The 15639-nt window shown below is 40.1% G+C and overlaps 1 protein-coding gene across 1 annotated transcript in view; it reads right to left on the bottom strand.

The window, feature by feature from the left end:
- Nucleotides 1-6147: 6147 nt before the first annotated feature.
- Nucleotides 6148-15639, bottom strand: part of cfap300 (cilia and flagella associated protein 300) — a 43078-nt gene continuing 33586 nt past the window's right edge. Inside the window, exons 6-7 of the mRNA XM_052026568.1 lie at nucleotides 10653-10719; nucleotides 6148-6316 (exon numbers count right to left, since the gene is read on the bottom strand). Of these exons, the coding sequence (XP_051882528.1) occupies nucleotides 6185-6316; nucleotides 10653-10719 (199 nt within the window). The 3' untranslated portion in view covers nucleotides 6148-6184. The remainder of the gene's footprint in view (nucleotides 6317-10652; nucleotides 10720-15639) is intronic.

The following is a 15639-nucleotide window of genomic DNA, read 5'->3' as shown; positions in this document are numbered from 1 at the left end:
TCAGTACAGCATCAACCATTACCATCTTTCCCAATGCCTCTCACTGAAACATCTCTCTTTTCTTTTTCTCCTTCTCCAGCTTTGTATCCATCCTTGTATCCATCCTTGTGTTTTCATGCTCACATATTGCTCTCTTGATCTTTTTTGATCAACAGCCAGTGGGACCACACAGAATCTGAACTGCAGCATGCAGATTGAAGGCTTCAGCCTCAGGACAGCATCGCACAACAGACCTCGGGTACTAAAACATGCCAATCTGCTTCTCAGCAATACTACATGTGCTTATCAAAAACAAAGATAAACATTTGTTTTGCAAGCCTGTAATTCTAACCTTGTTTTCTTAATAGCATACCATAAACATGCTAGATAGTAGTTCACAAGGACACATCAAGTTGTCAGTATATATACCTGTATCTATGGAATATATGAGTTCTTTCTTGTAAGCTCCCCAATAACATGTACAACACCTTTCATCTATCCTATCCTGATATGATATACGGTATACTGTAATTTGTAATCAATATCAGCCTGATGTTAGTGAGTAGGAATAAGCCAGGGAACTACAGATTGATGAACCTTCATCAGTGGTGGGAAAGTTATTGGAAGGGATTCTGAGGGACAGGACTTTTTTTTAATTTGGAAAGACAAGGACTGATTAGGGATAATCAGCATGGTTTTGTGCGTGGAACAATATGTCTCATGAATTTGATAGAGTTTTTTTGAAGAGGTGACCAAGAGGATGGATGAGGGCAGGATAGTAGATGTTGTCTACATGGATTTTAGCATGGTCTTTGACATCGTCCCCTATGGTAGGCTGGTCGGGAATGTTAGGACACATGGGATCTAGAGTGAGCTAGCAAATTGGATACAAAATTGGCTTGGTGGGAGGAGGTAGAGGGTGGTGGTGGACGGTTGGGTTTTTCAGATTGGAGGCTTGGAACCAGCAGTGTGCTGCAGGGATCAGTGTTGGTTCTTTTGTTGTTTGTCATATATGTTAATGATTTGGATGAGAATGTAGGTGGCATGATTAGTAAGTTTGCAAATGACACCAAAATTGGTGGTGTGGTGGATAGCGAAGAAGGTTGTCTAAGGTTACAACAGGAAATAGATCAACTTGGAAAGTGGGTAAGAGAATTGCAGATGGAATTGAACTCAGACAGTTATGAAGTGACGCATTTTGGGAAGTTAAACCAGGACATACACAGTGAATGGCAGGGCCCTGAGGAGTGTTGTTGAACACAGAGACCTTGGGGTAGGGGGTGGTGGTGGATTGAGCATATTCTGCCTGGAATTTGGTGACCAGTGGTGTTCTGCAGGGATCTGTTCTGCGACCCCTCCTCTTTGTGATTTTTATAAATGATTTGGATGAGGATGTGGGGGGATGGGTTAGTAAGTTTGCAGATGACACAAAGGTTGGAGGGGTTGTGGATAGTGTAGAAGGTTGTCGTAGGTCACAACAGAATATAGACAGGATGCAGATGGATTTCAATCCAGAAAAGTGTGAAGTGATACACTTTGGAAGAATGAACATGAAGGTGGAGTACAAGGTTAATGGCAGGATTCTGAGCAGTATGGAGGGTCTTCTGTGGGCAAGCCAATTCTGAATCCACACAGCCAAGTTTCCATGGGCATTCTGTAGGTAGGAGGGATTAGCTATGTTGGCGCAACATTGTTGGTCAAAGGGCCTGTTCTGTGCTGTACTGTTCCATGGATCCCATGCCTCATGACTTTCCATAGATCCATGAGTACATAGTTCCCTGAAAGTGGTGACACGGGTAGACAGGGTGGTGAAGAACTCACATGGTATACTTGCCTTCATTGGTCAAGGCATTGTGTATAAGAGTTAGGACATCATGTTACAGTTGTACAAAAGTCAGTTAGACCACACTTAGAGTAAGATGTGCAGTTCTAGTCGCCCTGCTCTGGGAAGGACATGATTAAGCTAGAAAGGGTGCAGAAAAAATTCACAAGGCTGTTACCTGGATTGGAGGGTTTAATTTATAAGGAGAGATTGAATATGCTTGTCCTGTTTTTCCTGGAGTGAAGGAGGCCGAGAGGTAACATGATAGAGGTATATAAAATTATGAGAGGCATAGATAGGGTAGATAGCCAGTGTCTGTTTCAGAGGGGTATCTAAAACTAGAGGGTGTACATTTAAGGAGGAAGTTTTAATAGGGATCTAGGGGTAAATTCTTCACACAAGGTAGTTGGTATCTGGAATAAGCTGCCAGAGGAGGTGATGGAAGCAGGAACAGTAACAACATTTAAGAGGCATCTGGACAGGTGCTTGAATGAGTGAGGCACAGAGGGATACAGAATAGATATGGTGGGCCAAATACCCTGTTTCTATGTTGTACAACTCTTTGACTTTATGGCTGTATGAGTATGATGATAAACAAAGGAGTTTAATTTCTTTTGGTAAAACTCTGCCTAACATATATAGGTGAAGTTTTCATTTGTACTATTTCACTGCAGCAAATCTTGATGCAATTGGAAAAAAGTTCATGCTGCAGTTCTGCCTCCAAACTGAGCACTTGTGAACTGCACTTTGCTGGTTTCATCGGGAACCGTGGATGCTGCTTATTCTGTACTATTTGTCACTCAGGAGAACCAAGAACCAAGATGAACGCCAACAAAGTATGGCAGCAGGCTCTTCCTCACTTGGATTGTAATTGCACAGAAGATATGGAACCAGCAGAGGGGTCCAGTTCACAAATGGTAATTCTACCACTCAATGTAGATAGTGAATAAGCTTTCTTGACACCAGTGACTCAGGAGGGTCATTTTATGTTATCACATCAGATAGTTTGCCAGGACCAGCAATTACATCAGCTGTGATGAGGGCAGCCTGGGTGAGTGGGCACTCAGGTTTGTGGCTTTAGCTGCCTTCCTATTGACTACACTCATCAAGTGAGCTCTCAGATCACACATAGGAACTTAATCGACCAAAAAACCTTCCACTCTGTTGATGTGCAGCAGTCTGCAACCACATACTATATCTGCAAACGTGCACAAGGTTCCCAGGCAGTAGCCGTGATGCCTTGATCCTGTGGCAGTTCACTCACTCTGATCTGCTCATACCTCAAAATAGTGTTCATAGCTGGCTTGGAGACAGTAATACTCCCTTAAAGAGTAGGCAATGATACCCTTGAGGAACTAAACCACTGAGGTCCAGGGGCAATAAATTCAAAACCATCTGACAACAAGAAGTGACACTAGCAAACTACTACTGCTGAAATCCACTTTAGGTGCTTTGAGAGATTTAATACACAGTCTCCAGAATCTACAGAACCCATTGTCTCTCTCACTTCCCCTCCATGAACCAATGCCAAAATAGCTGTGCAGGCTTTTCACAGCCACCGACCCCATCCTAGTGTCAATATATATCCATCATTACACATGTTAAATGGCTGTTTACCAGGTAATATCCAAACTGTGCAAGGGCAGAAGATGGAATCAATGAATAATTATGTGAAAAACACGATGATGCTGGAGGAACTCAGCAGGCCAGTCAACATCCATAGAGAAAAGCAGATGGACAACATTTCAGGTTAGGGGAATATTAAGTTATTAAGTCATTATGTGGGCTCATGCAGGTCATTGGGGTACTAAACATCTAAGACCAAGGTAGCAATGCATCCAACTCAAGGTGGCATTCATATGACGCTTTAGTGAATTCCTGGATGAATTCATTCAATTGTTACATTTGATGGCTCATGCAGATGGCCTTACTCTATGCAAGTGATTGTCATTGGAAATCCTGCAACATCATATCACTGAAGTGCTCAGCAGATCAGGCAACATCTGAGGAGATGAAGGCAGCATAAACATTTTGGGTTAATGACCTTTCATCAGAACTAGGCAATATTTAGAAAACAATCGTGTTTAAGTCCCAAGGAAGGAGATGGGTAGAGAAGACAAAGGGCTGTGGATATAAGTTAGTGTACTGCATTTGGCGCTCGACATTGGAAACCAAATGCAGGTTGTTGACTGCTTTATACTTCTTTCAGTCTACAAAGATGACCATGAGCTTCCAGTTGCCTGACACTTTAATTCTCCATCCCGTTCTCACACAGACTTCTCTCTCTTTTGCCTTTGACCTTGTTCCAGCAAAGCCCATTCCTTTTGTTCTCCCCACCTTACCCCATTCCCTGGAACTTTAAACATGCTGTTTTTTAACCTTTGCCCAGTTCCACTGAAATTGATCTGAAATGTTAACTCAGTTTCTCTCTCCACAGATGCTCCCAGACCTGCTGAATATTTTCAGCAGTTTTTTGTTTGTTGATGTCATGCCAGTCATGTTTAAGACAGACTCCTTTGCTCCTTTCCTGCTGCTCCTGAAGTACCCTGATCATTGGTGCCCCCAGAGGAGCAGTACTTACCTCTAGCTGACTAGATTATGAACCCTGTTGTGCCCACCAATGCAAACATTCCATTGCTGTCCTTCTCCACCATTTCCTTATTTGTGATACGTGTGTCACTGGATAAAAACAAAATCTTTCTTACTGTACCCAGCAAAGTATTAGTTGCTGAGCAGGTAGATGGTGGAGATAAGTCCTAGGTCTGTGTGCCCTTGGAGCAAGTACCTTCCTCTGAGGAGTTATCATTGTGTTGTTGCATCTCCAGCAGGATAGGTGGAGGTGGAGGCACTGTAAGGGATTAAATACATTAGAACTATAAAGCTATCAATGTGTTAGGCTATCATCATACATCAGATAATTTTTCCACTCAGTTTTGATTTCAGATCCACATGAATGAGTGTTGTACATAATGTGGCTGAATGAAATCGAATTCTATCAACAGCTAGCTTTGCTCCCCTCCCCCATCTCTCCATCTCTGTGTGGTCAGTCACATCAGTTATCTCCAAAGGTCTCCAACCCTGCTGATATGAGTTGTGACACGATATGGTATGAGTCACCTCTGGTTCTCTGCATCTCCCTGGTGTTCTGTATTATTTTTAACTACAAGGAGTGAAATGAGGCCTGTGAGTGGGAATAATAGCTGTTCTGAATATACCAAAAACAGATGGAAAATGTATGGTAACAATGAAGTAAAGGCATGACATTGCTTAAAAATGAGGTTCAAAGGTTAGATGTAAATAATCAAGGAGCGTTGGGTTATCTGCAAGATGTTTATGTTTGGACTGATATGCTGGTATAGACAAGGCAGTTGAGTTTGTTGGAGTAATACAGACAACTGGATAGGATAGGATAAGATAAGATAAGATCAATGCTCAATGCTGTATTTCCTGATCTGATGAAGTGATTAGACCACTTGGACAAATTAATACAGCAGTGGGCTGTATTACACTTTACTCAGAACTCTGACAACACCACTCATACCTTTTCTAAGCTGTTGTTAAATTCCTGTCTCTCAGCAGCAAGCTATATATTCCCATGGTGCCTTAAACCCCAAGGATGAAGCCCAGTGAGAGGTTATTGAATCTGGAAGCCACATTAAGTTGTTTTCACTCTTCATTATGTTTCACAGCTGATCACATTTGTAGCTGAGATTGAGTTATGTGTGTTGTCATCACATACACTCAACCTACTTGGTTAATAGAGTGGATGGGTTAAAAAGCGTCTTACAAACCACTGCTAAAACTTCCTGGTTTCCTGCCTGCTACTGAACTGTTGTTGATTCCATTTCAGTTACAATATAAACTTTGGAGTTCACTTAGCGTACATTAAACAAACTTACTAAAATAAGGTACAAAAAATCTAAATCAATGCAACCATGCACAGTTCACAATTATTTCTAATAGTTTTATTAAGCCATAAATGAAAACTGATGTGATTAAAAAAAAAACAAAAGACATTAATCATTTTGAAGGTTTTTAAAAGAGTAAATCTGAGTTATGTCCACAAATACCTGTAATTACTAACATATAGCATTCCAAATGTATATCTTAAAAGTGATCTCAGAACAGAACATGCAATAAAAGAGAGTCCCTAAGATACTCGTATATTTAGAAAACTAAACAATATTAACAACTGTGTTTGCAGGATTCTTTGAGCTGTCTGCATTTAATCTTCACTTTTCTCAAAACTACAGTTATGCAGAAAGATGGAAAGTTTAAATACTGGAACAAATAATCCTCATAATACATACTGCTTCCCCACAGAACATCCTCAGCTAACTAGTACTCGTATTTCAGCAAGAATACAGTGATTGTTTGTAAGCATTAATTGCAGAATAATCCTCCTCCAAAGCAGTGGTATAGCACATGCACATGACGCTTTATGGGATCCACAATCAGATAGGCAAAAGTCTGTTCATGCTCCTTGGTGGAAGGATAACATGTGCCATGATCATCCTAGGTAAACAAAAAATACAGGGATGAGCATTAAAAAATACAAGGATGAGCAATTAGTATCTATACTTGTAACCTATTCACAAATAAAACTAAGAAAACAGTGCCATGTTGGAAGGCAGTATTAATCCCAGAATCATAAAATCATTGAGCATGGATACAGAGCCTTTGGCCCACCATGTCCATGCTGACCATCAAGTATCTATTTATACTGAACCCATTTTCCTGATCCATAGCCTTCTATGCCTTTGCAATTTAAGGGTTCATCCATATACTTCTGAAATCTTGTGTCTTTGCCTCCACCAACTCCTCAGGCAGTGCATTCCAGATTCCTATCACCCTTTGGGTAAATAATTTCTTTGTCAGGCCCTCTCTAATCCTCCTACCTTTACCTTAAACCTATGCCTTTGGGGTTTAGACACCTCTTTTATGGGGAAAAGTTTCATACTATCTATCCTATCTGTGCCCCTCATCTATAATTCAGGTTTTCCCTCAGCCTGCTCTGCTCCAAGAAAACCAAATCCAGCATACCCAGTGACTCCTCAAAACTCCCAGCCAACATCCTAATGAAGGCAAGTATCCCACATGACTTCTTAACCACCCCATCTAACTGTGCAGCTGACTTTAGTGGTCTTTGAACATTTATCAAGCTAACTCTCTTCATCAGTGTTTCCCAGTGTTTTACAATTCATTGTATACATCTCAGCATTATTCGTTCTCCCAGAATCCATCACCTCACATTTTTCTTGACTAAATTCAATCTGCCATTTTATTAACTGATCAATATTGTTCTGTAGCCAAAGATTAGCCTTCTCATTATCAACAATACCACTAATCTTCGTGTCATCTGAAAACTTAATAATCATATCTCCTACATTCACATCCATATTATTAATGTACATAGTACTGCAGCAATTAGAGTTGATCTCCAGTGTTATCTATGTGGGGTTTGCATGTTCTCCATGTGACCACATTGGTTTCCCTTGGGTGATCCAGTTTCTTCCCACATCCCAAAGTTCATAGGTTTATTGGCAACTGTAAATTGGCCCTAGTGTGCAGGTGAGTGTTAGAATCTGGGGGTGGGAATTTGAGAAGAGTGTGGGGAGAAACAGATGAGATAAGTGTAAATAGGTGTTTGATGGTTAGTGGGCTGAAGGGCCTTTTTCTGTTCTGTATGTATCTATGACTCCAGTAAGAGTCCCAGCACCAATTTCCATGGTACACCACTGGTCACAGGTTTTGAAATATAAAAACAACCCTCTACCATCACTCTCTGCCTTTTGTTACCATCAGTTTTGGATCCAGTTTGCCAATTTGTCCTGGATCCAATGGACTGTGACCTTTTGCTCCCATGTGTGACCTTACCAAAACTTTACTGAAGTTCATGTAAACTACATCAACCACACTGCCCTCATCCATGCACTTTGTTTCCTCTTTGAAAAATGTAATCAAATTGGTCAGACAGGATCTCTTCCTAACAAATCCATCGCTGCCTTCCCAAGTGTAGATTAAACCTGTCTCTCAGAATTTTTTCTAATAACATCCCTACTATTAACATTAGACTTACTAGCCTGTAATTACTCAGTTTGTCCCCATTGCTCTTTTTGAGTAAAGGTACAATGTTTGTTGTCCATTAGTCATCAGGCACCCTACCTGTGACCTGTGAAAATTTAAAAATCTCTGTCAGAGACCCAGCAATCTCCTTCCTAGCTTCCCAGAGCAGTATGGGATACATCTCATCAGTCCTTGAAGATTCATCTACCTTTAAGCCATCTAAGACATTTAATACCCCTTTATTTATTCTAGAATTTCACTATCTCCCTCCCTGAATCCGCCAACAACAATGTCCTTCTCCTTGGCGAATGTAGATGAGAAATATTCATTCTGACCTACATTCTCTGGCATTGTGCACAGGTTGCTCCTTGGGTTCCAAATAAGCCTACTCTTTCCCTAGTTAATGCATCCTGCCCTCAAAATACTTACAAAATGCTTTGGGATTTTCCTTTACCTTGATGTTTCAAGCCCCTTATTTGCTTCCAAATTTGTTTTTTAAGTACTGCCCAACAATTTCTATAGTCCTGTTGGGCCTGGCCCTCTCTTATGATATTGAAATCGACCTCATCCCAATTCAGGACTTCAATTTCTGGTCAATCCTTATTCCTTTCCACGGCCACCTTGAAACTTAGAGTTATGGTCGCTATCTCCAAAATGCTCTACCGCTGACATTCCAACCACTTGAGTGATTACATTCCCCAAGATTAGGTCCAGTACTTGCCTCCTCTATTTGGACTATATACACACTGGCTCAAAAAGCTCTCCTAGACTCCACCCTCTCCAAGCCTTTCACACTCAGGCAATCCCAGTTAATACTGGGGAAGTTTGCATCCCCTACTACTACTACCTATTCTTCTTTCATCATTCTGTGATTTGCCCATACATCTGCTCCTCTATCTCCCAATGACTTTTGGGAGGCCTGTGGTACATCCAGAGCGAAGTGGTTGCCTCCTTTTTGTTTCTCAGTTCTATTCATATTGCCTTATTTGAAGAACCTTCAAGGATAACTTCTAGACTCCATAATTAATACTGCAATGCCACCTCTTCTTTTAATTCCCCCTGTCATGCCAGAAGATTCTTTATCCTGGAATGTTAAACTGCCAGTCCTGCTCATCTTTCAACCATACCTGTGATAATAATATCATATTCCCGTGTTAATTAATGCTTTAATTTCACCTCCCTTACTGCCATACTCCTTATCCTTAAGGATTCAGTTTAGCCTTGCATTCATGCCTATGTATCCTCTGCACACTGGACTGACTTAGTTTTTCTTCTTTATTTCACTGTTCCTACCTCCCAAACTATACATCTGCTCTGTGTCACATTGCCCTGCCAAATTAATTTAAACCTTTTGCAAAAGCAGTTGCAAATCTCTACAAAATATATAGTTATTACTAGAATAAACAGCAGTGTTATCATCTGCCATTATCATTTTTAAGACTGGTACATTTGTACCAAAAAAAATTCCTCTGTGGTGATGTGCAAAATATTCAATGTAACAGTATGCTCACACTAGGATCAGTGCAGTGTCTGGCCTCAACCACCAACACACGCTTGCACAAATTGGAGACCAAATGGATGCCACGGTCTTCAGTTGGATCACTGATCGCCTATAGTTTGACGTGTATATCCAAAGCAATCACAAACAACTGCCAAATGTCACTGCTATCTGTATTGGTTGGAAAAGGAAAAACAAAAGAAGAGAATGAACCCCTCAAGTATTTGGGGTTACTGGCTCAGGCAGGTTTAGAGGTTAAAACCAGAGGCTTCAATGAGTTTTATTCTTCAACTGTCCTGGAACATTTCAGTCATTTAAGTACAAATAGTTGGAATCAGTAATTTCAGCACAAGCTAATGATCAAGCTCAGAGCTTTCCACTTCTTTATAGTTCTTTCATGCATGGAGTCTGTTCCATTACCCTTTGAATAAAAATATGTTTTCTAATTTTATTCCTACATGCTTAGCCATCTCAGGATAGTGCCCCTTTGTTCTGGATTTCCCCAGTTTCACAGGGTCTATCCTGTTGGATGCTATCATTTTAAACACTTCAATTAGATCTCTGTTCAACCTGATAATCCCAACTGAATACAACTGAAGGTTCATTATAATTTAACCCTTCAAGTACCGGTATTATTCTTGTGAAAATACATTGCATGTCCTCCAGGAACAGTACAGCCTTCCTGAGATGCGGAGCAAAAGATGAATACAGTTACATAGACAGGGTCTGACCAAAGCTCATGGTAATGTAAGCATAACTCCTTGCATTCCAGCCCCATTGAAAGGAAAATATTCTATTAGATGCGATAGCTTCTGCTAATTAATGCATGCTTTGCTCTTCTTGTTTCATTATTAAGAAAATATGTGGATTTATCTTTCTTGTATCCAGTGTGAATGATCTCCATCTGATATAAGTTCTGAAAATTCACATGTCCGGATTAATCACTTACTGTCAATCAGTAGCGTATTAGTTGGTATATTTATTACAGGGCTAGGTGAGCTTACATTACAAAATATATTTTAAAGGATCCGCCTTGCTATAGAGTGAGAAATTATTAGCTAGTAACAGTAGCAAACAAAGCAGAGCTGTATTTAATTCTTATGTCTACTACTCCAATCCAGATAATAACACTATTACTTTAAATTAGTTCATATTTGCCTTAAAGTTCATGTGTATATATTAGGTATTGACCTAATATTGCCAAATGCAATACTTAATCTCTGTCTTTAAGTCAGCATTTCAGCTCATACTGCAGTCAACATAGTTCTAAGGGAACTCAATACTTACACTGGCTGTAACCTTGAACACTGTTGAGATGACACGTATACCTTTTGTATCAGGATCTTTCTGTACACTACAATAGAATAGTTACATATAATTATTTTACAGTGCAGATCTGAGCTTTAGTTCTGTCATTTGTATGAGATCTGATAGCTAGAACCTTCTTAAATTAATATGGGATATACCAAAAAAATCATTACACTTGTCTAGTGATTCTACTAAGCAGTTTAGTTTTTGCTTTTGCTTTCCTTGACTTAAATGAAAGGTAAAGTAGGAGTAGGTCTAAAGCAGTGCCTGAGGTAAGTTAACCTTGGCGATATAGTTTGCAGGTCCTGGAGCCTTAGATAATTCCTCTTTCAGGAAAGCAGATGGCCCATGTACGTTCAAGAATATTCCTTACAAGAAAGTGAGGCCTGGAGCCTGAGCTGTATATGTGGAGGAAAAATAAGAAAGAATACTGAAGATTCAGAAAGAGAACTGGTTGTGGCAGTTTACGATAAACAACTAGAAAAATACAGAAAGAAATATATATCACCAATGGGATGAGGATGTTTATTGGTATAATTTCAATATTAGGGAAAGGAGAGATGTTCGTCTGGAAAAATAAGGAACTAAATGAATAGTTGACAGAACATTGTGAAAGGAAAAATTCAATCTTCATAAGTAACCTGGTTTCATTGCAAAATATAAAAAAAAGACTTGTACTGCAGTAACGGACAACATTTAAATTGAATAGGTACAAAAATATTGCAAGGTATATCAAGTCAGCAAAACTAATTTAACGTAGACAGGTCTGAAGAGGGACAGTCAGAAATGAAAATAGGATCATGGATTTTAGGGAATGTACAAATAATGTAGAATATGAGAGGAGGCAAATGTTTATGTGCATGAACACTAGAAATAAGATGCAGCAAGAGGAGCCTGCCGTGACAGCAATGAACTATGACCTGGTGGAAATAGCATTAAAATAGCTAAATCCTGAGCAAAGAAACAAATACAATAAGTGATATAATCCTGTACATCAAGCACATCAGGATGGTAGTATTGTGGAAGTCGAAAGCTAGAAAATGAATTACTCTGTTTACAAATCCATTTTTAAAAATTCCAAGCAGTGCTCTCCTTTCTAATCATTAATGATGCAAAAAGATGTTCTAAAATTGTGATACATCTTAAGGATAATAAAATAAGCATAACCTTTAATATGATCTGAAGTTCAGAAATAATCAAGATCAGGAAGCAAGCACATTTCTTTAAAAGGGCTTCCTCAATGAAATTAAGGTACAACTAAATCAAATAAACTGGAGTAGTTTGTTCAACATCTAGGTGGGAAGTGGAACATCCTTATATGGTGATATGATAGAATGTTAAAACCAACAACCAAATTTTACTTTAAGTAAATATCAGGGAAAACAAAAGAAACGTAAAAAGAAAAAAAGGAAAACTGGTTTATATATACGTTCTGCAAAGAGAAAAAAGAGGAAGCCCATTGGTATGAATGAAAGAACCGCAAAAACACATGGGGCCAGATCTTGCTGAAGAAAACACTGTTGTGTTAATGATGTATACCGTTATTAATACATAAACTGTCCAACAAATTCAGAGATTAAAAGGTCCTCTAAAACTATCTGGTTAATTTAGACCACTGCTCATTGCACAGATTATTATTTTTGAGAACTTGCTGGATTTGCACATTAATTACCATTAAAGTTAGGACTGTGATATAATATGATAAATACAATATTAATTACATAAAACTTCTCATGCAATATCAACATCTCTGCCCTGAAAGGGAACAATTTGAACTGTTCAGTCACACTCCTGATGTAGTCAATAGCTGTAAAAAGATCTTAAACCGTCATTTTTTTTGCTGTAAGGCTTCCAACAAGTTACCATACAAAAATGTTTTCAGTTGATGCAGGTGATAAGATCCTACTAGTGCATGGCATGAAATGCCCTCTTCTTGCAAGATCTCAGGAATATGATTTGCCAGGCTCAGTAGTGTAGTGGTTAGTGTGATGCTATTACAGCGCCAGCGACCCGGGTTTGATTCCTGCCACTGTCTGTAAGGAGTTTGTACGTTCTCCCCATGTCTGCGTGGGTTTCCTCCGGGTGCTCCAGTTTCCTCCCACATTCCAAAGACATACGGGTTAGGATGTTGTGGGCATGCTATGTTGGCACTGGAAGCATGGCGACACTTGTGGGCTGCCCCCAGAACACACTACACAAAAGACGCATTTCACTGTGTGTTTCGATGTACATGTGACTAATAAAGATATCTTAAATGGGTGATTAGAGGAACAAAAGCAAAGCAGCTGAGGTTAAGCATAATATTAAATCAAAATTTCAGTGTCATGTCATAAGAGGTCAGGGAAAAAGCAAAAACTATCAAAATGAAGTCTGAGCACAAATATATTTCCTCAAAGTATTTGGCAAGAAAGATGTTAACAACATATTTTCTTAAAATATATTTCAAATATAGTCAAGCATTTGTATAAGGAAAAGCAGAAAGAAGCTGCAGATGCTGGAGTCTTTGGGGAGAGAAACAGAGTTAACATTTGAGGTCAATGATCTTCCATCACAACTAAAAAAAACTTGGAAATCAAACTTGTTTGAAGTTGCTGAGAAGGCTGAGGGGTGATGAGAACAAATGGAATGTCTGTGATGTGGTGGAAACCAAATGGCACAAGTGGTGGTGATTCTGGCTGAGGGATTGTTTGCCATATGTGTTCTTCCTGAAGGAAGTGGAAGCAGAAGGAGATGAATGAAAATAGAGGAGGAGAGGGAAATAAAGGAAATAGGGGAAAAAAAAACAATCTGGAACTGTAAAGTTTCACACTGGTGGCGCAAAATACTGGAGCTGCTGGAAACCTTAAATAAAAACAGATAATGTTAGAAATGCTCAGCAGGTCAGGCAGCTTTTGTGGAGAAAGAAAAACAAACTTACCATTTCAAGTTGATGACCTATCATCATAAATGGCCAGTTCTTTTACAAACTGTAAAGCATAGCCTTGTGAAATTGATGAATTCATTATTAAGTCCTGAGGGCTGTAATATGAGTGGGTTAGAGAATTGAAGTTTCAGTCAACTGGAAGCTCAGAGTTACCCATGAGGACTGAGCAGAGTTGTTCTGCAAAGCAGTCACCTCCATTCACTGAGGCTTTCTCACTCTCAGGGATCACATCATGAACATTGAATTCAGAATGCTAAATTGGAAGAGGTACAAGTGAATCACTGCTTCACATGGAAGGAGTGCTTGGATCTGTGGATGGTGAAAAGAAAGAGGTAAAAAGGCAGGTGCTGCATCTATTGCAGTTTCATGGGGAGGGTATTGGTGGAGGTGGGAGGGTGAACCAGATTGTTGTGGAAGAAAAAATGTTTTTGGAGTGTTTAAAGGTATGGGAGGGTAAGATGTATCCAGTAGTGTCATCACAATGACAGTGGTGGAAATTATGAAGGATGGTCCATTGAATATGCGGGCAGGTGGTGTGGAAGGTGAGGATTAGAGAATATTAGTCCTTGTTCTGAGTGGGAGCAAAGTGGGTGAGAGCAGAAGTGAAGAAACATAGAAGACGTAATTGAGAGCCCTGTCAACTATAGTGGATGGAAAACCAAGGTTGAGGAAACAAAAAGCTATCTTGGAAGCATTTGTGGGTGATGTTATTATTAGATTAGATATGGCAGAGGAGGAGAAACTGGGAGAATGGAATGGAGTCCTTGCCAGAAGCAGAGAGGTAGAAGGTGTAGTCAAGAAAGCTGTGGGAGTCCAGAGGCTTGTAATGGATATCGGCTGCTCACCTATTCCCTAAAATGGAGAGAGAGAAGTTGAGAAAGAGAAGGGAAAAATCAAAGATAGATCACATGAAAGTGGGAGTTGGCAACAAAGTTGACGAAATTTGTGAGTTCTCTATGAGCACAAAGCAGCACCAATGCCACCATCAATGTAATGCAGAGAGAGATGTAAGAGGGGTGAGTAGGGCTGAAAGAAGGATTATTCCACATATCCCACAAAGAGACAGTCATAGCTTGCACCCATGCAGGTTTCCATCGCTGCAACATTGACTTGAAGAAAGTTAGTGAAGTTAAAGGAACAGCTATTCAATGTGGAAAAATCTTTGGCCAGATAAAGGTTACAAATAATGCAGAGAACAAGTTGGGCCTCTTGTAGTATGAAAGGCCATGGCTGTCAGATGACAGTGACAACACTACTGACCCCCATGGTCGGATGATAGCATTGCCCATCGGGTCGGAGGCTACACCACTGTCAATCAAGGGTTCGGCTCTGCCCCACCTATCAAGAGCACACCTAAGGATTGGCTTTGTAACACACCTTTGTTCTTGACCTTGAATCACTGGCTTGTTTGAATTACCTGAGCGGGCTCCACCCAGCTCCAGCCCTATAAAAGATGGTACATGTGGGCAGCTCTTTCTCTTTTCCGATTGCTGCCGGGGTCGAGACCACAGGTGAGAGGGTGCACTTCCACAGGGGTCTAGGAGCATCCTAAGTAGATTCCCAGTAGCGTAGAGCTGTTGTTTGCCCAGATTCAGGGGGTTCATGCAACATATTTGTTCGTTCCCTGATCACTTGTACTAGTTCGTTGCATGTGTGTGTGTGCGTGTGTGCACTTCAGCCCTGTTGCGACTCCTCTCGCGTTTCGCGATCACTCAAGTGCGAGTTTGCATTTGTTCCTTCCCATTCTGTTCCCGCGTCTGTCTTTGTAAATAAAATTGCCCTTTTTAAAGTACAAAGACTGTGTGTCCAGATAACTCTATCTTTGAGATCCAAAAGAACCTTTTTCATAACACCTCTGCTCAAGGAAGGTGTTAAGGGCAGATCATTCTGGTGTGGGTTGGTGTTGCAGAAGAAGCTGATATCCATTCTGAAAATTGGGAGGGCATCATTTGCGTCAGGAATATAAAAGGAAAGATACTGGATGAAGGGAAAAAATGATCGAGTCAAGATGGGAGGTTTTGTGGAACAAGAACGGGCTGAATC

Source organism: Pristis pectinata, chromosome 11 (genome assembly GCF_009764475.1).
Source record: "Pristis pectinata isolate sPriPec2 chromosome 11, sPriPec2.1.pri, whole genome shotgun sequence".
In the NCBI taxonomy this organism is placed as follows: domain Eukaryota; kingdom Metazoa; phylum Chordata; class Chondrichthyes; order Rhinopristiformes; family Pristidae; genus Pristis; species Pristis pectinata.
Note: the sequence above shows the minus strand (reverse complement) of the source record. Positions and strands in the feature narration are given on the sequence as shown.